Source organism: Bos javanicus, chromosome 4, assembly GCF_032452875.1.
Source record: "Bos javanicus breed banteng chromosome 4, ARS-OSU_banteng_1.0, whole genome shotgun sequence".
Classification (NCBI taxonomy): Eukaryota; Metazoa; Chordata; class Mammalia; order Artiodactyla; family Bovidae; genus Bos; species Bos javanicus.
This window is the reverse complement of record NC_083871.1, coordinates 51,929,368-51,950,944: the sequence shown is the minus strand read 5'-3', so window position 1 is coordinate 51,950,944 and position 21,577 is coordinate 51,929,368. Positions and strand designations below refer to the sequence as shown.

The 21,577-nt window shown below is 36.4% G+C and overlaps 1 protein-coding gene across 10 annotated transcripts in view; it reads left to right on the top strand.

Annotated features, from left to right (window-relative positions):
• ST7 (suppression of tumorigenicity 7) overlaps positions 1–21,577 on the top strand; it is a 278,061-nt gene that overhangs the window by 162,750 nt on the left and 93,734 nt on the right. For 8 of the 10 annotated variants that reach the window (XR_009735899.1, XM_061414029.1, XM_061414028.1 and 5 more), the window contains exons 3-8: positions 3,998–4,157; positions 14,353–14,407; positions 15,034–15,149; positions 15,779–15,854; positions 17,961–18,029; positions 19,932–20,086. Coding sequence is in view for 9 of the 10 variants with exons in the window: in XM_061414029.1 (XP_061270013.1) it covers positions 3,998–4,157; positions 14,353–14,407; positions 15,034–15,149; positions 15,779–15,854; positions 17,961–18,029; positions 19,932–20,086 (631 nt within the window). In the remaining variant the exon portion in view is untranslated. The remainder of the gene's footprint in view (positions 1–3,997; positions 4,158–14,352; positions 14,408–15,033; positions 15,150–15,778; positions 15,855–17,960; positions 18,030–19,931; positions 20,087–21,577) is intronic. The other 2 variants (XM_061414031.1, XM_061414030.1) reach the window with 1 other exon arrangement.

Here is a 21,577-nt window from a genome sequence, read left to right as displayed (position 1 = left end):
CTGCCTCTTGGTCATTTGTACTCTTTTGCACTTCAGTTTCTCTCATTCCACTTGATTCTTTCCTTTCCAACAAATATGTATAGGTCTCTCTTTTTTATAACTAACAAAATGAACACAAAACCTCTCATTGGTCCTGCTCTTTATTTAGACAGTATCCCATAAGTCACCAGACCAACCCTTATCATCCATCCATTCAACCTTTCAGCCATCTCTCCATTCAGTTTTCAACAATCCATCCATCCAACATTAACTGAGTGACTTTATTTTACACATTATATTACTGAGAATCAAGAGTACCAACTAAGACACACAACCTTGCTGTCTTTCAATATATTAGGGCCTTTACTTTCAGCAGGATTGTAGGGTCTTATTGACTTCCCAAATGACAAATCTAATTGGTGCTTTTTAGTTCTCATCTTACTTGATCTGTATAATTCTTGGTGTAGGCAGATTGCATTTTAAAAGACTATGAAATGTGTAAATGTATATTTTAATTTTATGGTTACTTGTCAGATTTAAAAACTGTTTTGTTCCACAATGGCAATTCCATTAAGCTACTAGCATGTCTAAGGGCTAATTTTAAAATCTAAATTTGTTTATGAGAGCTTTGCTGTTTACATTGTAGGTTATGCACCAGGGAGAATAATTCAAAGTGACACCAAATATGTGTGTGTTAAATAACACCATCTGCCCATTTGTATCTGTGCAGCTTTTTAAAAATACTGTGAGGTTCTGGCCCAAGCCTGCTGTTTTTCAGGATATGGGACAGATCATTGGTGCTAAGACCCCAGATTAGAGGTTTTGGTTTGAAGTTTAAGAAGGCTTTAAGTCCTGTCCCACTTCCTTTTAGTAGCTGTTTGTTTAATTCATATTGGAGTGCCTGTCCCATGGTATTGTAGATACCAGTATAAAGGTCTGTATTGGGTAAGAAGCCACATCTACAGCTCTAATAGGACAGGCTTGAGAAGATCCTCCTTTGCCATCCAAACAGTTGCATGAATAACCCAGTCTTCATTAAGTCTGTTATTTTTGCATTAGAAATACTGGGTGGAAGGTCTGTCTCCTATTATAATGCAAATACTCCATTAATATGAAGCATTTTTACCTTGGGATGTATTATCCAGTCCCATTTGATAGACTTCTGGATTATGTTTGATAGCTAAGAAGGCAAAGAGACAGTAGAAGAGGAGGGCATTTGGAAGTGAAGATTTGAAAAGGAAAATGACAGGTAAATCTGTTAAAATGAGCAAGAGATTTATAAAAAGATGTCTTGTTTTAGGGCCCTAGTAAGATTAGTGGCACAAGAACTGAGACTTCAGGTTAAATAGCTACTGAGTTAGCTTTGTGACTTTGGACTACCTTAACATGTTGCCCTCATGCATTCTAAATGAAACTGTTCATGGGCCTTGAGGGTTCCTTTTAGTGCTGGGGTTCTCTGATTTGGCTGGATAAACTGAGAGATCCTAAAGAGTCGCAAAGTGGGGTTTTGTGTGTGTGTGTCATGGGAGCAGAGTGTGAGAGGCATTGTGGGCCTGTGGCATGGATTGGTAGTGTCAGGGGCCCTATCTGTGCTCTGTGACCCTGGAGCACAGCCTATGCTTGTTATGGAGCGTTTAGTGCTGTGCTACTGAATAAATGAAGGCCTGGCAGGTGCCCAAGCAGCATAATATAAAAGGCAGAGTCTTGGGGCAAAGAAAGCTCTTTCCCACAAGTGATTGAGAGCCATTGCTAGTTCTGTGACCATTGTTCTGGGTCCTTTGGAGCCTTCCTTCTCTTCAATAAAGGCAAAGCCAAAATCTTTTTTTTTTTTTTTTGGGTGGGGGGGGGGTGGTCAGGACCAAATGGTAAGCAGCCTCCTTTTTCACAATGATTACCAGGGCTTTCAGCCAACCATTTAGTAACAGACAATATGCTGTATTAGCCTAAACTATAGAGTAACAAGAGGAGTGCATCATAGCAATATGTGAGCTGTGCTGCCTGTAGGAGGTATGCACAGCATCAGTGTGATAAATAATAGCTTTGCTGTTACTTTTGAGAACCAACTATACAGCAAGCACTGAACTGAGTCTTTTACATGGGGTTTGGATCTGGGTGATTTACATGAGTGTGAAATTAAGGACACTCAAGGATAAATAACAAATGTGATTTACACTTTATAGTTGAAGAAACTGATATTAAAATAGATAAAATAACTCACTTAAGGTTACAAACTCCCTTCTGAATCTATGGTTTGTAAATTTACCATTCTTGAATGCTGTTCTTTCTTCAAACAACTCTCTTATTTCTCCTGTTCCTACATTATAGACTAGACCTATCCCTTCCTAGATTTTATATCATATTCTTCCTGTCTGCCCAGTCAGATTAGTTAAATGACTTAACATGTGAAAACTCATAGAGTTAGAAGGGGTAACTCCTTGGCATTAAATCAAGTTCTCCTGTTATAGTATTACAAACATTTGGTTTGATTGATAGTTCCTTCTGGTCATTTGTAGGTGTTCTTTCTGTCTTTTAAAGGAATTTTTGGTAGAACAAAATAGAGAAATACCAATTTTTAAATGATAGCCCAAAGTCTATTACAGAGAACTTAACTTTTCCCTTCTTTCATGCGTTAAAAACATTAAGTCCTCTGTTTTGGGAGGCCAGTCTAGCTAAAGGTTTGTCACTTTTGTTAACTTTTCAAAAAACAAACTTTTGGCTTCATTGATTATATAGGACTTGTTTTTTGCATTCATTCATGAAGTATTTATCAAATCCTGGATATACAATCATGAACAAAACATGTTTTTTACTCTCTCAAAACTCTTACTCTAGTGGGACATGTAGATATTAAACAAATGTCATAAATGCTGCCAAGAAGAAAAGCAGGGTGCTTTTGAGAGAGGCAAGAGAAGCTGACTGTAGATCTGGTGACTAGGAAAGAGCTCTGAGGAGGTGACATTTAGACTGAAATGAAAGGATGAGAGGCATCATCTTGTTTTTATGAAATAAGTAAGGATAAAGGTAGTTAATTTTATGTAGTTCCACATTCTGTATTATAAAAGTATAGTTCTTAGGAGACTCTGGGATATAGTTGATTTTTAAATTTCTTCTCTGTAATGATTTGTGACTGCTTATGGAACAGATTCAAAATCAGACAGGGAGGCCAGGAAAGGATGTGGGGAGAGCAGCTTCAGACAGTGGTGTAGGGGAGGTGGGGCAGGTGGGAGAAATTGCGGGAGGTCGCTTGCTTCCCCCTTGCTTAGGAGTCCTGATTTCAGTCTAGTCATGTGAGCATCATTACTTCTCTCCTCTTTTAATGAAAGTTATTTCTTTTCTTCTTTGCAAACAGCACATTACTGGTAGGCTTGTGAGCTAGGAAATGTTAATGGTGTACAACAGATACTAGTGTTTATAAAGCACATCTCAGCTGGCAGACATTACTGAATCTCTCAGCATTTGGGTGCCAGAGTACCATGAAATGGGATAACTATTACTCTTCTTGTAAAGCTGGATTTCTCTAAGGAGATGCTGGTTTTTTTTTTAATGGAATTTTGCTGTCTTAAAAATCTTATGCAGGTATGGCTTTATCAGAATATAAAATGCCAAATATTGGAATATTTCATAAGCCACACTTTTAATACTAGCTTCTTTGTATTTATTTCTGGAGTTGCTTTTCAGCTGTGGTGATTTTATTATCAATATTATATAAATTTGGAGGAAAGTAATAATGAGCAGCTCTTAACAATGTTCTTTTACCATGACTGGGTATATAAATTTTCCTTAAAAGCCAGTATTAAGTGGATAAAACAACACTGAGAAGTTAAAATGTAAATGGTATTTGCTGCTGCCAAGAATTTCTTAATTTTTAGAATTAAACAATTTTTTTGGAATAAATATGTTTAAACCAGTGTTTAATTTAAGGTGGATATAATTAGTAGATACAACATATTTTATGAGTATGTACAAAATTATAGCTGGTAACAGGACCGTAATCATGCTTACTATTTTTCTGTTCTAGATATTTGAATGGTGGTATTTTCGCAAGTATGGAACATCATTCATTGAACAAGTCTCAGTAAGCCACTTGCGCCCCCTTCTGGGAGGGGTTGACAACAATTCCTCCAACAATTCTAATTCCAGTAACGGGGACTCAGATTCCAACAGGCAAAGTGTCTCAGGTATGGAAAGTCCTTTAGTTTGCAATATTTACTTACTTTTACTACATTATTATCACTATAAAACAGTAAGAATGTTGTTATTTAAATATTAGACTTCAAAGAAAAATGCAATTTATTTTCCCAAGGAGTTGACAACTTCTGCCAGAGAAGTTGAGTGTAAGCATCCGAAATAGGTATCTTGTTTAATTTGACTTTTTCTTCCCTGGTGGCTCAGTTGGTAAAGAAGCTGCCTGCAATGCAGGGGACCTGGGTTCAGTCCCTGCGTTGGGCAGATTTCCCTGGAGAAGGAAATGGCAACACACTGCTGTATTCTTGCCTGGAGAATCCCATGAACAGAGGAGTCTGGTGGGCTACAGTCCATGGGGTTGCAGAGTCAGACACAACTGAAGCAACTGAGCCCTCACGCAAGCTGCTTCTCTATTGCCAGTCTTGAATTCTGTCACAGTCTTTTCCCCGTCCTTTTCATTTTTTGAACATGCCTTTTTTTCTCACAACCCTCTGCCCAGAAGCCTGTTTGCCCTCTTTCTGTGCTTGCTTATCTTTCACATGTGCTGTGCTCAGTCGCTTCCGACTCTTTGCTGGACTGTAGCCTGCCAGGCTCCTCTGTCCATGGGATTCTCTAGGCAAGAATACTGGAGTGGGCTGCCATTTCCTCCTCCAGGGGATCTTCCCGATCCAGGGATTGAACTCACGTCTCCTTCATTGGTAGGTGGATTCTTTACCACTGAGCCACACAACCCAACTCAAATGCTACCTCCAGGGAAACCCTCTCTGAGAGGCTGTGCGCTATCTCTACACCTTTGTTGACTCATAATATGTTTACTTTTAGCAACATTTACTAAATTATAATGAATTTTTTAACCTTCCTTCTTAATCATGGTATCTCTAGCATTTTGAATAGTCTCTACTTTATCATTGAAACTCGGTAGATGAAAGAATGAGGACATACAAGGCCTGTAATTTCTCCCCTCATAAAAGAAGAGGGATGAATATAATTTCCTAGATTGGTCTCTTTATCAATTCAATAAACATTTCCCAAATCTCTAATGTGAACCTGGCCTGGTTTAAAAATAATGCCAGAGTCCTTGCCCCCATCGAACTCTTGTGTCTGTTGAAGGAAACAGTGTTCAGTGCTATGATCATATGAGGGAAACATGCAACACTATGGAGTACAAAGGAGGGGTTCCCAATCCAAACTAGGGGAAGAAGTTTGCTTCTTGAAGGAGATGGTACCAGTTCTGAGACTTGAAGGTTGAAGAAGAGATAAAAGAACTAAGTTAGATCTTTTTTTCTTTCCTCCCTAAAATAACTCATTCAATATTTCATAACTGTCTAGCCAGGTGATAGGCATCAATGAGCATTGTGTGTGTGTGTGTGTGTGTGTGTGTGTGTGTGTGTGTATATGGAGAAGGAGATGGCAACCACTCCAATATTCTTGCCTGGAAAATCCCATGAACAGAGGAACCTGGTGGGCTACAGTTCAGGGGGTTGCAAAAGAGTCAGACACGACTCAGGAGTAAACAACAACTATATGTATATATGTATGTGGGCTTCCCAGGTGGCTGTGTGGTAAAGAACCTGCCTGCCAGTGCTGGAGATGCAAGAGGCTCGAGTTCGATCCTTGGCTTGGGAAGATCCCCTGGAGGAGGGCATGGCAACCCACTCCACTATTCTTGCCACGGAAATCTCATGGACAGAGGAGCCCAGTGGCCTGTAGTTCATGAGATCACAAAGAGTCAGACATGAATGAGCAACTGAGCACACAGCACATACACACGCACACACACACATGTACATATATATACATATATATATATATAAAATATCTGATGTTGATTCAATGATCTTTTATTAATAATATACCCTTTGCCAGCCCACCATGGTAATGGGCACCTCTGGGTACATATTTATTTCATTCTAAAGGGTACATGTGTGAGAGATGGTACCACTGAGGTAACAAAATTGTCTGGGACTTTATAAACTCATCCATTTTGTGAAAGAAACAGAAAGAGATCTGAGCAAAGTAAAATACCACGTTGACCGACTATTCTTACATGGGTGGCATATTATTCTAGTGAGGAATCTTGATCCTGCAGTCATTGTCACATAAGCAGTGTGGATAATCACCATCACTTTGCATCTGTTGGAAGACCCTGCAGGTTAAATGTACCCTGCCTGACCCAAGTTACTGTAGTCTTCGGATGACACAGAACATTGTAGAAAATTAATAGATTTACAGAAAGCAGCCTCATTTAAGGACATTTTTATTGTGAATGTGTTTTTATTTTCATTAAAATTCTTTCTACCTAATTTAAATCTCTTGACATCATTCCTTAATGTGACAAAGAGTTTATACTCTCCTTATTGTCACTGTTACTTTGCGCTCTCTCGCGCTCTCTCTCTCTCTCTCTCTCTCTCTCTCTGTGGGTGCCTGGAACAAATCTTTTGCATTATATAAATCTTGATGCTACTCTTAGTGCTTGTAAAGGGAAGCTTAGTAGCAGCTTTTAAAGGGAAAATTACAGTCCTTTATAAAAATATATTCTACAATAATGATCATGGAAATTCCCAGTTTTAATTGTACTGAGTTTTTACCTCACTAATATTGAGCTTTTGAGTATTATTATTAATTCTCTTCCTCTAGTATTGGCTGAATGTCTACTACTATGCATTCAATATTTCTATTCATCTCCTATAACAGATACAGCAACTATGATTTGATTTCATAACAGTATTCAAATAATTACATTTAGGAAAACAGAAATTACTTTCTCCTAGTATGTTTAGGGCTCCCTCAGACCACTTCTCCTTGACATTTGGGTTTCTACTATTTCACTAACTCAGCTCAACACACATAAATGTTGTTATGGAAATGCCAGATAACATGGGACTAATACCATTTCTCACGTCTCTTTTCTTGTTGTGATTTTTATTTTTGAACAAGAAAAATGCTATTGTATAAAAGTATGTTGTCTCTCTATATCTTTACCCTTAATCATTGTCTACTTCATTGTCTGGTTTCAGTTAAGTATAAAGGAAAAAGAAGATCCAAAGCTGAGAGTAATTAATATATTTTATTAAAATGGAGGAATTTGTTTCAAAATTTATACTGCCTTAATAACAAAATTACTGTTGCTTTAATAAAAGAATCATCACAAGATGTTTCTTGGCTGAATATTACATGAAATAAACATGGCTAACTAAGTCCCATGAACATTGGCAAAGGCAGTTAAATAGTATTCCTTATTTGAAAAAATCATTGAAAAAGCTAAAACAGAGAATAGGACTTATATAAGCATTGGACTATATGAAAACTCATAGTATAGCTCTTTCCTTAAAGAATCATTTGTTTTATTAAAAGCTGAAAGACCTGGTCTACTAAGAATAATTTGCAGTGGAGAAATGGGAAGTGATTGTTATACGACAGACTGTTCATATGCTGTTTAACATTTGGATCTGTGTAAATTGGCCCAAGTGCAAATCCTCTCAAAATTTGTAGTGATCTTTGTTTATGGACTAGAGCAGAAATGTGTAATTAATAATACAGCTTCTTAATCTAGCCAAATTTCTGATTGTTTGGCTTAGGTTAGCATTTGTGAACATTTCACTTGTCTCAATTTATTTGGGAGCTAAATGGCTTTTTTTGTCACAGATACACAATTTCTGATAAACCCTGCTGATGTATTTTCCACATCACCATGTTTCCTGTTGCCATTTTAAAAAATTCATTACATCTAATAACACAATTAATAACCTGTGATCAGAATTATACAAAGGAAAGCTGAATATATTTATTCCTGTCTCCTCTTTCATGATTTGGCATGTTCTTTTGAATAATTCAGATGGTTTACTTTCATCCTTTTTCCAAATGACCTAGCTGCACAAAACTACATACCCAACTAAATCTCTAAGTGAGCACTGTCTCATGGAAATATAATGCTAACTACAAGTGTAATTTTAGCATTTTAATAATCAGAATAATAAAAATGTACAAGTGAAATGTGTATTTTCTTTAAACAAATATGTCTAAATATTTTCATTTTAACATGCAATCAATATAAAAATTATTAATGGCATCCAGTGTGTATTTACACTTACTCTTGCTGCCATTGCTTAATTCGGCTTAACTTATGAATTGATGATGCATAGGGATTTAAAATGTGTCCACCTTCTCCTATCTTAAGGCAAGGGATTCTCAGGGTCTAAGAACATTCTGAATTTGGGTTTATGGGAATATCTGTTTGATAATTTGCCCTGTTCTCAAATAAGATGCCTCAAAGACAAAGGTTTGCAGTGTTCATCTTCTTCAAGATATTTACAAAAGTGCAGGGTGCTCCATCACGTAAGAATTATCCTTGCCAAAGTCAAGTGTAAATTCTCTGCTGCTGCTAAGTCGTTTCAGTTGTGTCCGACTCTGTGCGAACCCATGGACTGCAGCCTACCAGGCTTCTCCATCCATGGGATTCTCCAGGCAAGAACACTGGAGTGGGATGCCATTTCCTTCTCCAAAAATTAAATTCTCTGAGATATGTTAATAGCCTCTTGCATAGAACTGGATCTTTAGACAAACTCTGGTTATAGTCATTTGGTATAATGTTGTAAGTCATCTCATTTTACTCTCACTTTAAGATAAATGTATATCATATCTTTTTTGACTCTATGGACTGTAACCCGCCAGGCTCCTTTGTCCATGGGATTCTCCAGACAAGAACACTGGATTGGATTGCCATTTCCTTTTCCAGGGGGTTTTCCCGACGCAGGGATTGAACCTGTATCTCTTGCATTGGCAGGTGGATTCTTTACTACTGAGCCACTAGGGAAGCCCATATCATATCCATTTTTATATAAAACTTTTACTAAGAATTTCACCTGGAATTCTTAATTAAGGTTCATTACATCACTATAGGCAGTTCAAGCACTGGTTTAGTACAGGTAACAAATTAAAGAAAAGCAATGGAGATGAAGAAACTCATAGATTGTAAATATATATCCTAAGACCAGGCCTTTCAGAGCTTGCATTTCAAATATATCCATTAGCAAAATTTCAAGTTGCTATATGTCCAGAGCCTTTAGAATTGCTCTTTAATAACCTCAATCAGGGGAAACTCAGTTTATACTTGCCAAAATCTATTAAGTGTTGAAAATGATTCTCTTAGGCAATGCTTATTACATCTTTTAAAGTCTTTTGCCATTAAAAATGTGTGTTCTAGGATAGATTAGCTCTCCAGTTGACTGGTGAAAATTCCTCAAAAACACGTTTGGCCCCTGGTGAATATTTACTTATTAAATATTTTATGGTCTTCATATTATTTGATAGAATTGATTGACTTAGATCAGAAATGACCAATGATAAATGTATGAGAGACACAGAGGTTAGCCATTTTAGCAATATTCTTGAAGAAAGTTATACACTGTCTTGAATAAAGCAGGTCAATAAAAATGATCTTAAAACTCATAATTATTTGCACCTTTCTCATTCCATAAAAGAATTTGAAAGGGTAATATATTTGTTGAATTGAATGCTACCTATATATTATTAATACTTTGTGCCTTTACTTCTAGTATTCTTTTCAAAATAATTATTTCAAAAAGTTATGAAAACAATTAAAGCTTAATTATTTAAGAAAATGGATATTTTGTTACTCTTAATGATTGCTTAAGATGGGCTTGTATTCACTGAGTATTCATTTCTGATATAGCAGAGCTAATAAATAAATGCAGAATCACATGTTAGAAATTGACTAACTTGAGGTTAATCTTGATTGTCATAATATATCTGATGGAACATTATTTAGAGCCCTTCTCCATTGTACTTTGGAACTAAAATATTTTAAAGTATTATTTTCAAGTGCCTAATATTTCCCTAGAGGACTTCCAAAACTGTTTCTCTAGTAGAAAAAGTAATTGATAAAGTCACAGGATTTTTAAAATATGATGTTGCAGGGTAACAGGTCTGTTGTATATTGTAGGTAATTGTTAGGCAGGCTGGATACCAGGCCATAATCTCACTTACTTTTCCTTGGGGAAATTATGTAGCTTTTACCCTTTATGCTTTACCCTTTACTTGTATAAAAAGGGCCTACTCTGTGACCCTCACTAGCTTATGTAAGGAATATAGATGACTTGAGCTTTAAGCTTTTTTATAGAAAGGCTCAATGAAAATCAAGCTTATAGCTATGACAAAGTTGCTATTGCTGCCATTTGTACTATAATAGTATTACTGTCATCATTACATTTTGGATCCAGGGACGAGGTGGTAAATTTTAGTATAGTACATCTTCCTAGACTATAAATTAGTTGTATATTTGAAAGTCCTAGGAGTGGGGATTCTTTCTATGTCTATATTTTAATTTTAGGAGAAAAAAGTTTCCAGAGTTAAAAAAATTGGATATAGAAAAATATTTTCTTCCATATGATGATAAAAAGCCCTATGACTTTAGAGTCTTTTGGTTTTTCCCAAGAATTAAGTTCTCTTTTTACTTGAGGACTGTGATCATGTTCTCTCAGTATATTTACTCCTTTTATAAGAACTTCTTCATATGGATACCAGATAGTAGTTAGGTATCTTTTTCTTTTTCTACCAATGTATAAGTGTGTCTAGGTCATAAAATGGAGAAGGCAATGGCACCCCACTCCAGTACTCTTGCCTGGAAAATCCTATGGGCTGAGGAGCCTGGTAGGCTGCAGTCCATGGGGTTGTGAAGAGTCAGACAGGACTGAGCAACTTCACTTTGACTTTTCACTTTCATGCACTGGAGAAGGAAATGGCAACCCACTCCAGTGTTCTTGCCTGGAGAATCCCAGGGACGGGGAAGTCTAGTGGGCTGCGGTCTCTGGGGTCACACAGAGTCAGACAGGACTGAAGCGACTTAGCAGATCATAAAATGTATCTTTTTTTGGGGGGGGGGCAGGGACCTAGGACTTCCTGCAAGGACTAAGGCGTAATAGCCATTCTATTAGCGCTTAAACCCTTAGTCCAGTGAGTAACTGGGGTGGGGTGTGGGGGGGGCATGTTTGGGGGTGGATATGAAAAGATAGGAAATAAGTATCCGCTGAGATGGAAAGTTGTGGTAGGGAATGGTGAGCGGGAAGACTGAAAAAAAGATTTGAGCATTTTATAAGTCCTTGAAAGTAGTAGGCATTATTTTTTATGTTCTTTATCTCTCACACAGAAATTTATTATCATCCTATGGATGAATGGAATCTTTTCTCCAGACTTCTGGAACTAAACAAGTGCTTTCCCAATATTTAGTGATTTTCTTTCTCTTGAACTGCATTCTAGCTTGCTTGGTGAGGTCTGAACATTTCAGTCAGCAGTTGTAGGTGGAGACTTCTCTGTGAGTTGGTACAGATGGAACCAGAGAGGGCATGGTTAAGTATATCAGGGACATATTTTCAACTATTAATGATGTTAGCAAGCCCTTGATGAGTCCCAGTCAAGCTTTAGTGCTTCTAAAGAGCACTAAAATTGTTGATATTGATGGATAATGCAAATACCTTTTGGAGGTAAAGTTTTAATTCAGATGTAAATAAGAAATTTATTTCCCAAAGATACAAGATAAGAAAGTAGGCCTCATAAAGAAAAACTTTTATCCGCTGAAGACCTGAGTTTAATTTCTTGACTTAAATCTTCATATTATGATAATTTTGGCATTTACAACCTTTGTCTATATCATGAAAACATCAGAAATTTATGGGGTATGTTCCCTAGAATGATTCCAGAAAAGAGAGTTTTTGTAGTAAAGATAAAATCATGAAACATAGCAGCAAAGAAGAAATGAATGTAGCTCTAAGCTAATTTGAAGAGAAATTTTACACGTGTTCATATTAAACCTATAGATTGTTTATTTCTTAAAAGAAAATTGTACCTTCTCCACACCCTCAACTTGAAGGATGCAGCTCATGAAGACATTTCTTATATATTTCCTCATCGCGTTTGTTCTCATTCAGAACATTTAACATCTGTTACAGTTGCTCATATACTCATTTCTAAGTTTTAGAAGTAGCTGAAGAACTGCATACAGACCATATGTATGACACTAATAGTAACAATGATTTTTTTTTTAAGATCAGTACTCTTGAAGTCATAAAAACAATATTTCAAAATGTTTGCAGCACCCCCTGCTGGCTATATCTTGGCACTTCCTAAATAAAGATGGCATCTTTAAATACTGCTAAGTAAAGCTTTAATTATACACACCCTTTCTCTTTGGGGTTATTTTTATTTAGAAATAATTTCATTTGCATCAAATGCATAATAGAGTTAAAATTTTAATGAAAGATAATTTTCTTTATAATTTGTCAACTGATATTTGAATAGCACTTATCCTTCCAGGCAATATCATGTCTTTGATGGAGGCAAAATTTTTGCCATAACTTTTTTACTGATATTTCAGATGAAATTTGTTAGGGGAGAGGCTTGTACAAATGTCCCTATTTATTGTAAATAATGTTAGAAATGACCATCATTGAATACAGATTTGTATGCCTGTTTATTATATGTTAAATACAAACCTTGTAATATTCATGAAGCTTTCAGAAGATTTAAGAGATTTGGAATCTTAAAAGACATCATCTTAGGAGGGATTGGGAGCTGTGGGGACCTCAGAGCTGTAGAAGCTATAAGTACTGAGATCATGGTTGTTTGGCTCACCAGTTGTTTCAAGCCATAATTTGAAGTACGTTAGTGACCCCACTAAGGAGCTTCATGTCTGGAAAAAAAGCATTTACTTAAGGGAAGTGTAACTTTCTAATTAGTTTCATATGAAATGACAGCCATTGAATTTCAGTTTCTCAAGAACAAAATTCAATAATGCTAAACTAACTTAGCAAAGATCATTTCTTAAATGGCAAGTTAAGCTAAGTGACAAAAAATTTAGGACCATTGTTTCCAAACGTAAAGTAAATTTCAGGTGGGATCTTGCCCTAAATTAAAGATAAATTTATTTTTTTAAAATAAGGACACGACTTCCTGTTATGTATACACCTTTCATTCGCTGTTTTTAAAAAATGTATTGAGATTGCACACGGTGTTCCCGTAGTGCTTTATGTTTTCCCCCATTTTCACGCTGTATTGTAACCCATGGCTTATGCATTTGTTTGACCCACTGGGTGCTCAGTTAATGTATTCATATATTGGATGGATGGATAGGTGAATGAATGGATGGATGATATTGAATGTAACAGGACTGAGGGTAGAGTCTTAATGAATCATTCATGGCCTTTAATGTTCTTTCAGTTTCTGCAATAATTGCTCACTTTTGTGTCTCTTTGTCTTTGGGTGTGTTTTTTTGGCTGACAGCACACATGGGTTTTTAAATACTGTTAACTGATTTTATTTTCTAATAAAAAATTATTCATCCAAAGAAATATTAATAGCATTCTGAATCAGTAGAAAGTCTTAATCATAGACTATTTTAAAAGAATTGCAGCTTATTAGTCACACATTTACTATAACTGTCTTAAAAAGCTAATGGTTTACTTTTCTAAATTAAAGTCCTATGGTTCTGCCTGTGGTTCTTGTATAACAAAATGTATAATCTATTAGTACATGTTATCATTATGATATTAGTATGATGATTAATTACTTGTTTCTGCATAAGTAAACCATGGTAAAGTATTTGAAAACAATTTTTTTCATAACATTTCTCCCTATAGTGATGATAGCTTTAGTATTAATTTTCTTGCCACTCCTTTCCAGCAGTATAAAAGCAACCTGGTGAATTATCACAAAATCAATATTAGAATAGGCCCTAATTAAGAGCCTGAGGTTCTTTGCACATTGTACTCTGGAGCTTAAATTTAGCTTGTTACATAGATAGACACTGTAAGATATATTTTAGAGTTAAAGAAAGTAGTTTTGCCTCTACCTATCATTTAGAAATAAATTTATAGAATGTATTTGGATCTCTTGAAGTGACTATGGAAGTAATGAACTAGCTGATTTTGGCATGTGCCTTGATTTAACAAATGAGGAAACTTCAGTCCAGAGAGATTAAGTGAAACTTTCCGAAGTCCTGGTGCCTAAGCTACATTTCCTGATTAACTACCCAGAGTTTTTCCACATTGCTTCCCATGTAGAAGATAGAGAATAAAATTATCTTATCAAATGGCCAGGAAGGGTGTTTTGCTGAATTAATTAGCTTGTAGTGTCTCTGAACTTATGTGTAACATTTTCACATTCTCTTTGTTGCAGAATGCAAAGTATGGCGAAATCCACTTAATTTATTTAGGGGTGCTGAATATAATCGGTAAGCATTTTGCCAGCTTGGAAAATTAATGGGTCTAGTTCAGAGGGCAAAGACAGCAGTAGATGTTTTTGTAGGTTCATTTAGGGGTCATTTAAAACAGTCTGTTTAGTGCTTCCATTTTTTGATGCTCAAATATTTTGATTTTTCTGTTTTATAAATATTTTAGCTTTGAACTTAGAATAACATACAAACCTGTTGTTTTTAGAGATTTTTCTATTACAGTTATTTTTTCATTATATATTATAAAGTCAAAATATTTTGTAGCTTATCTGGAACATGGTTATAAAGATGCCCCAGAAGTAATGTTAGAATTTAATTTTGTAGAGTAAGTAGGCAAATCAGAATTTTCATAGCTTTGGGGAAATCTCTATGCATAATACTAATTAGGGAAGGTTTTCATTAGCTAGTGCTACTAAAATTTTAAGACAAAAATATAGCAGAATTTTTAAACTGTTTTTCTGCTGATATACTTCCTAAAAGGAGACTAGCATGATTATTTTGTTTTTAATTTATTGGCAGTAGTACTTAGTTAATGGGTTATAGTTCAACACCTATGCAGCTTAATATTTTGTAGGTCTTGCTTTCCTCTCTCAGAAGTGTCTGATCATTTTACTTCTCTTTTACAGGTACACTTGGGTGACTGGACGAGAGCCTCTGACTTACTATGACATGAATCTCTCTGCCCAGGACCATCAGACCTTCTTTACCTGTGACTCGGACCATCTGCGTCCTGCAGATGCAAGTATGGAAAATCCTTTAGATAGTTACTGAGTGGGAGGGCTTTTTGTTTGTTTTAGAGATCAAAGTTACTACTTTTAGAATGTCTGCTCTACAAAAACCCTGATGAATAAAATATTAAATTGGAGATTGACCAGTAAGACGCAGAAAGTTGCTACTTAAATAAAGCTTTATTGCCATGAAGTGTTATTGCAGACATGAGTCCCCTCATTATAATTGAAAATGTTATTTTTAAAACGTATACCAAAGTTGGATTTACTTACTTTAAATTTACTTTCTATATTAAGAAATATAGATCTTATATGAAGCTAACTAAATCTTTGGTTGAGACAGAATGAAAGGTCATGTCTCCAGATTAAGAAATCTTAATTAAGTCTCTATGATTATAGACTATGGGTTAGTATATAAGATATTAGGTTTCTAGTTTTATGAGCCTAAGAAAGATTTTAAATCAGCTGTTGAAGGACAATGGAATAGCAAATTCGAATGTATTTGTTTGATTTTAGAGTTTTGGGCTAACCCACTTGGTAAGTGAACTCTTCTTTTGTAATTCAAAAAAAGCTATTAATTTAGCTCTTGTACTGAATCTTCCTGAGCATATATATTGACTTCTTCTCTCTTTTTCTAAAATAGTAATGCAGAAAGCCTGGAGAGAGAGAAACCCCCAAGCTAGGATTTCTGCTGCCCACGAAGCCTTAGAGATAAATGAGTAAGTGGGGGGAAATCTTGCTTTGCTGAATGTTTTCAGTTGCCATTCATGGGATACTTACACTAAACTATGTATTTGAATTTGAGGATTATTTTGGGGACATTAATTTATTTAAAAAAAATTTAAAGGACATCCATGTGAAGGTAGTTTTAGTCATTTTAGAGAAAAATTTAGTGGCTTTGCTATGGTCCTAAATTAAATCATTTAAGGGCTAGCTGTGGAATACTGTGTGGACATAAAATAAATACAGTGCTTTCATACCTAACACATTATGACAGGGACATTTTTCCAGACATACAGTGCTCATTTGTGCCATCAGATTTTCTAGGTAGAACTTCTACTGGGAAGGAAACATAGTAAAAACATAAAGTGAAGAAATTACACTTTAAAAATATTACAAGGTCAAGACAAGGAGGAAATGATGTCCTTAGTGTTGTTAAACATTCTGTGGGTCACCAAGGAAGGCTGGAAACTCTTGTCTGGAGATCTCAGAAAATGAGAGATTCTTAAAACTGGAGTCATAAAAGCTCAGGGTTGGCAGAGGCCTTAAAGGTCATGTAACTCAAACACCCATCTGGTGCTTGAATCACCTCAGCACTCTCCCTGCCAAGTGGTCATTGTTAAACTATTTTATGATTTTTCTGAAGAAGGTTACAGAATCTTCAGAGGTCTTAGTGAAAAGATTCACTTGAGAGTTGGAAATCCTGCCAGTGTAACCTGTTGATCTATTTGGTTTCTGATTCTGTCATGCAACATATTTATTTTCCAGTTTCTTGTCATCTGTAAATTTGATATGCCTACGTTCTATGTGTCGTCCATGTTTCTGATAAAAGTGGCAGGACCAGGGAAAGAACCCTGTGACGCTACATATAGAAACCATGCTCTAGAGTCATGTTTTCACAAACCATCGTTCTTTGGGTTTTATTGTACAACCAATTACTAAGCCACCTAGTTACACCATGATTCAGCCTGTATTTCTGCGTTTTGAGATACTACTTGTAGCTATGGATCTTTAATGTGCAGTAAATCCATTAGAGTACATTAGGTTAACACAGCCTGATTTATTTATTCTTAGTGAATTTAAGCTAGCTTCCAGCATTCACTACTTTCTTTTCAAAATGCCTAGAAACTATCCCTTTAATAATCCATTAGAATATCTTTCCAAATCAGAACCAAATTGTTCTGTAGTTTGGGAAGTCTGCCTTCTTCCCCTTTTTGAACATTTTTACTACATTTGTCATTTCATCTTCTAGTACCTTTCCATTGTTTGTGATTTCTTAACAATCCGCAGAGAGCAATTCCATGGGCTGCCTACAAGATCTGTTGGCTTTCTGGGATTTGCCCATCCCAGTATAGTAATTCATTTAGCATAGATCAGTTATGTGCTATCTTACATCTTTTTAATTCATTTTAGAGTTTAATTTCTTCTCCCTTTGTCAGTCTGACAGTCATTCTTCCTGATGGAGAAACCAGGAAGAAAATAGGAGTTAGAGAGTTTTGTTTTCTCTTTACTATCTGTTGCTACGAACTATAAACTTTCCTCATTTTGACGTTGTTGTGTTGTTTGTCTTTTTTCCTTATTTATATTGTCATGGTTTTGGAGAAGTTGGGGTGGTTACAGGGCCTTAAACATAATATGAATACAGGGAATAGATGGTTGTCTTTAGCATTTTCCATTTTGCCTTTATTTTGTTTTGCGAGCTTCAGCTAATGTGAAGTTGCAGCTCTCCTGACATTCTTATAAGCTCATTTCACTCTCTTATAGCCCTTCATCACATACCTTCTTTCCATCTTTTTTTACATGTCCTTTAAAAATATGATCTTGTGAGCGACCTCTGTGCAGCCATAGTGGTTACTTGTCACCCCTCTTTTCTTCCCGAGAGGATCATTTGTGATTGCAGTTGTGATTAGACATTTGGAAGCTGCCAACCCTCTTAAACCATTTGCCTTCTGCATCTCATGCCATTGAATCATGCCTCTTTTCTTTGAATTTTTTGAAGTCCACCTTACCTTCTTTTACTATCCTAAACTCTGAAATGACATAGTAACTCTCTGAATGTTCCTATCAATTTTCATTTCACCAACTATTTTTTTCTTCTTGGTCAGAATTAGGTCCAGAGTTGAAGTTCCCCTAATTGCTTCCTCTACCATCTGGGAGATAAAATTGTTACCAAAGTAAGTCAAGAACCTGTTAAGTGCCCTCCTTCTAACCAAATGAGACATATTCTAGCAGATATCTGGATGGTTGACACCCCCATCACCATACTTTCTTGCTTCTGTATGTGTATTGTGTTGTGACAAGGACACATCATCTCTATCTCCCATTGAGCTGAGCAGTCTGTTCTGTCCCCACCAACCATTAGCACTTCTACTGCTCTTTCCTTTCTCCTTCACTCATAAACTCTTAGCATGTTTCTACCCCAGATTCATGAGTCTCCACATAGATGTATGCTTTCTTGGCCAGTAGTGCTACTCTGCCTCTCCTCCTAAGAGTGCTATTTGCAATATAAATAAACAAAGCAAGCAAGCTAGCCCCAACCTGTCTTGAGTTCCCAGCCCACCAACTGTAATCTTATAGCTAATTCCTCTGATATTGTGTCTACCACTCAGTATTATAATCTCAATTTTCACTTTATAACCCTGGACCCATATTCATGTGTCAGCACCTAAAGCATGAAGTATTGCTTCCTGATTGCCCAACCCACTTATTTTCTCCAGTGAGTTACTGGGCAGTTTCAGCATCATGATTATTCTCTCCAAGTCATATGTGCTGCCTTCCACAGTAATTGGTTTTACAACTTTTTTTTCCCTGGGCATTTTTCCTCCCTACCTCACCACATTCAGTTTAAAGCCCTATTGATCAGTCCTGCCTGAAATTAGAGGGATTGGCTAAAGAATTAAAAGACCCCTCCTCAAGGCTGAGGTTAATGAGTAACCCCAAATCTCATATTACTCATGAATTCAGCCTCTGTTTCCTAGCTGGCTATTTTAGTTTATGAATAGTAGAAGTAACATTTGGTTTCCCTTTCTGTTTTTCTCTCTTGTGGTCTGATGGAGGCTCTGATAAATAGGGAAATGACCACGAGAGAGGCAGTGGAGAAAGCCAAGGGATGTTATAGATCAGGACCTGTGTGGTCTGCTCTGGCCTCACCATTTCCTTATCACATTCCCTTTCTTTGGCAGTTGAGTTGTTCTTCTACCATTTGGAAGGTTTAAATTTTCAAGAGTTCCCCTTGTTCATTAGTTGACTATTTATCCTTTCTGACTTTCTACGTTAGAGGTTGTTGAAAGGATTAAATGAGATGATATATGTTAAGTGCCTGGTACAGTCCTTAATATATAGTAAGCATCAGGTGGTAGCTATTATTGTTAAAGGTATGAAATTTAACTCTTGCTTGCTACTGAGGCTGAATCAAATTTTGAGCTCTTCTGAAATAACCTCTACCTGTAGGTTCTTCTAGGCTTCTTCTCTGACATAGGAAACCAGTGCTAACTGTAATGAGATGCTGAAGCACTGCTTGTGAAACAACTTACTTGGTTTAATGAATTTCTCATTCTGAATAAATCCTAAGACTAAAGAGAATCTGTGTGTAGTAAATAGAAGTAAACTTTCTGGTATTTCTAACTGAGTGTCAGAAGGAGATGTTTAACAACAGCTATTACCATTGCCATCATTAATGACATTGTTGAGCATGTACCACATGCTGGCTACTACTGTACTGAGCACTTTTCATGCATCACCTTACTTAACCTTCACAACAATGCTGTGAACAAGTAGATTCCATGTTCTCCATCAGGGAGGCAGAGTAATAACTCGCCCAAAGGGACACACTAATAAGGGGCAGAGTCCATATGTAAGCCCCATGCTCCTAACACTACTCATTGTCCCTTTCAAGCTAAAACACAGACATTTCTTTCGTACCATTATTTTATGTCAACAACTGCAAACAGGGGTGCATGAATCAGTTGGCCACTCTGCATGTTCTGGTGTAACTCCTGCCCTTCTGCATGCACTCCTACAGCTACTACAATGTCCCTGGATTTGTAATTGATGGTGGCTATTATCTGCATGGACAGGTGTGCAACTGCTTATATTCTCTTGGCTGAAGAAGAAGCAACAACCATTGCTGAAGCAGAGAAGCTGTTTAAGCAGGCCCTGAAAGCTGGAGATGGCTGTTACCGGCGTTCTCAGCAGCTGCAGCATCATGGATCCCAGTATGAAGCCCAACACAGTAAGGTTTCCTCCAGGTTGATGTGCTGGGGGATCAGAATTGTAACATGATTAGTCAGAGCAAGTTTTCAGGCCAGTTCAAAATACGATTCTCTGAGTTTAGAATAAATGAAGTTTTTGGCCTTTCTTTGTTTTTATTAATTTTTCTTGTCCATAAGAGCACAGTACATAATTAAACTATAGCTTCATTATTGTTCATATTTTCTTTCCACCCCATAGATTTTTAACTCTAGAAATAAATGATAATAACCTTTAATGGTGAACCTTTTTTCTCCTCATAATTCTAACACAGTTCTATATACCAGTTGCTTCTCTGCCCCATAATTTTAAGTCTTAGTTGGCAAACAGGACTTAAATTAGTGTTAATGCTATACGAGGTTTATCTCATGGGTCTTATACAGCATGAATTGAAATAGGACAGCTAAAGAATTTAACAGCGATTGGTGATTGTCTCAGTATTTAGCTATTGTTTAGGAAGCACTGTTGCTGGCTTCTAGGGAGGAAGAGCCCTAAATTCCTAATTATTTATATTTTTTATATTTAAAGTGATGACTTCCCATATTTAACACAACTCTTTAACATGAGACCTTTCATTTTAGTACACTAAACTGAGAGTCAGTGATGTTTGGGGGAATGGTATAAAAACAAGATAACAAAGCCATTTCTGGAATTCCTTGAGCTCCTTGACTTGTCAGTTTGTTGGTTGTTTAAGAAGAAATTTAGTGATCCTTGTGAGAGAGAATGTTTTCATTGTCTAACCAAACTTGGAAGTGTTTCTTTAAAATGATATTTCTCTCAACTCATTTCTCTCTCCTGCATCTTGGAGAGTAGGAGTGTATCTCCTTCATATTTGAGATTATAAAATTAAGTTTGATTGTTAAGCCTGAATTTGGTGCAGAAACTGAGTGCATGAGTCCCTATGACTAAGGTACAGTGAGATCTTTGCATTGTGGCCCGTGTACATGTAAGTGTGTCCACATAACCCCTCAAATGCACAGGTTTTTATTTTTATTCTGTAGTAGTGTATATGTTGTGGCTTAGACGGTAAAGAATCCGCCTGCGATGGGGGAGACCTGGGTTCAGTCCCTGGGTTGAGAAGATCCCCTGGAGGAGGGCATGGCAACTCACTTCAGTATTCTTGCCTGGAGAATCCCCATGGACAGAGGATCCTGGTGGGCAACAGTCTGTGGGGTCGCAAAGAGTTGGACACGACTGAGCAACTAAGCACAGTGTATATGTTAATCAATTCTCTAATCATCATGTCTCTCTTGCTTTTTTAAAAAAATATGTATAACACCGTGAATTTTGTAGACATATATAGTAAATGTCTGTTTTGTGAACTAAATGAGGATTAATACATAAAATTACAAAATCTGTAATACAACTTGAGAAATTTTCTTTATGTCTTTTCTTCTGTAAATTAATCCTTTCAACCTGTTGCCCAAATCTATCCAAAAATATAATCACATCTTTAAAATAATTGGTAGGTGTC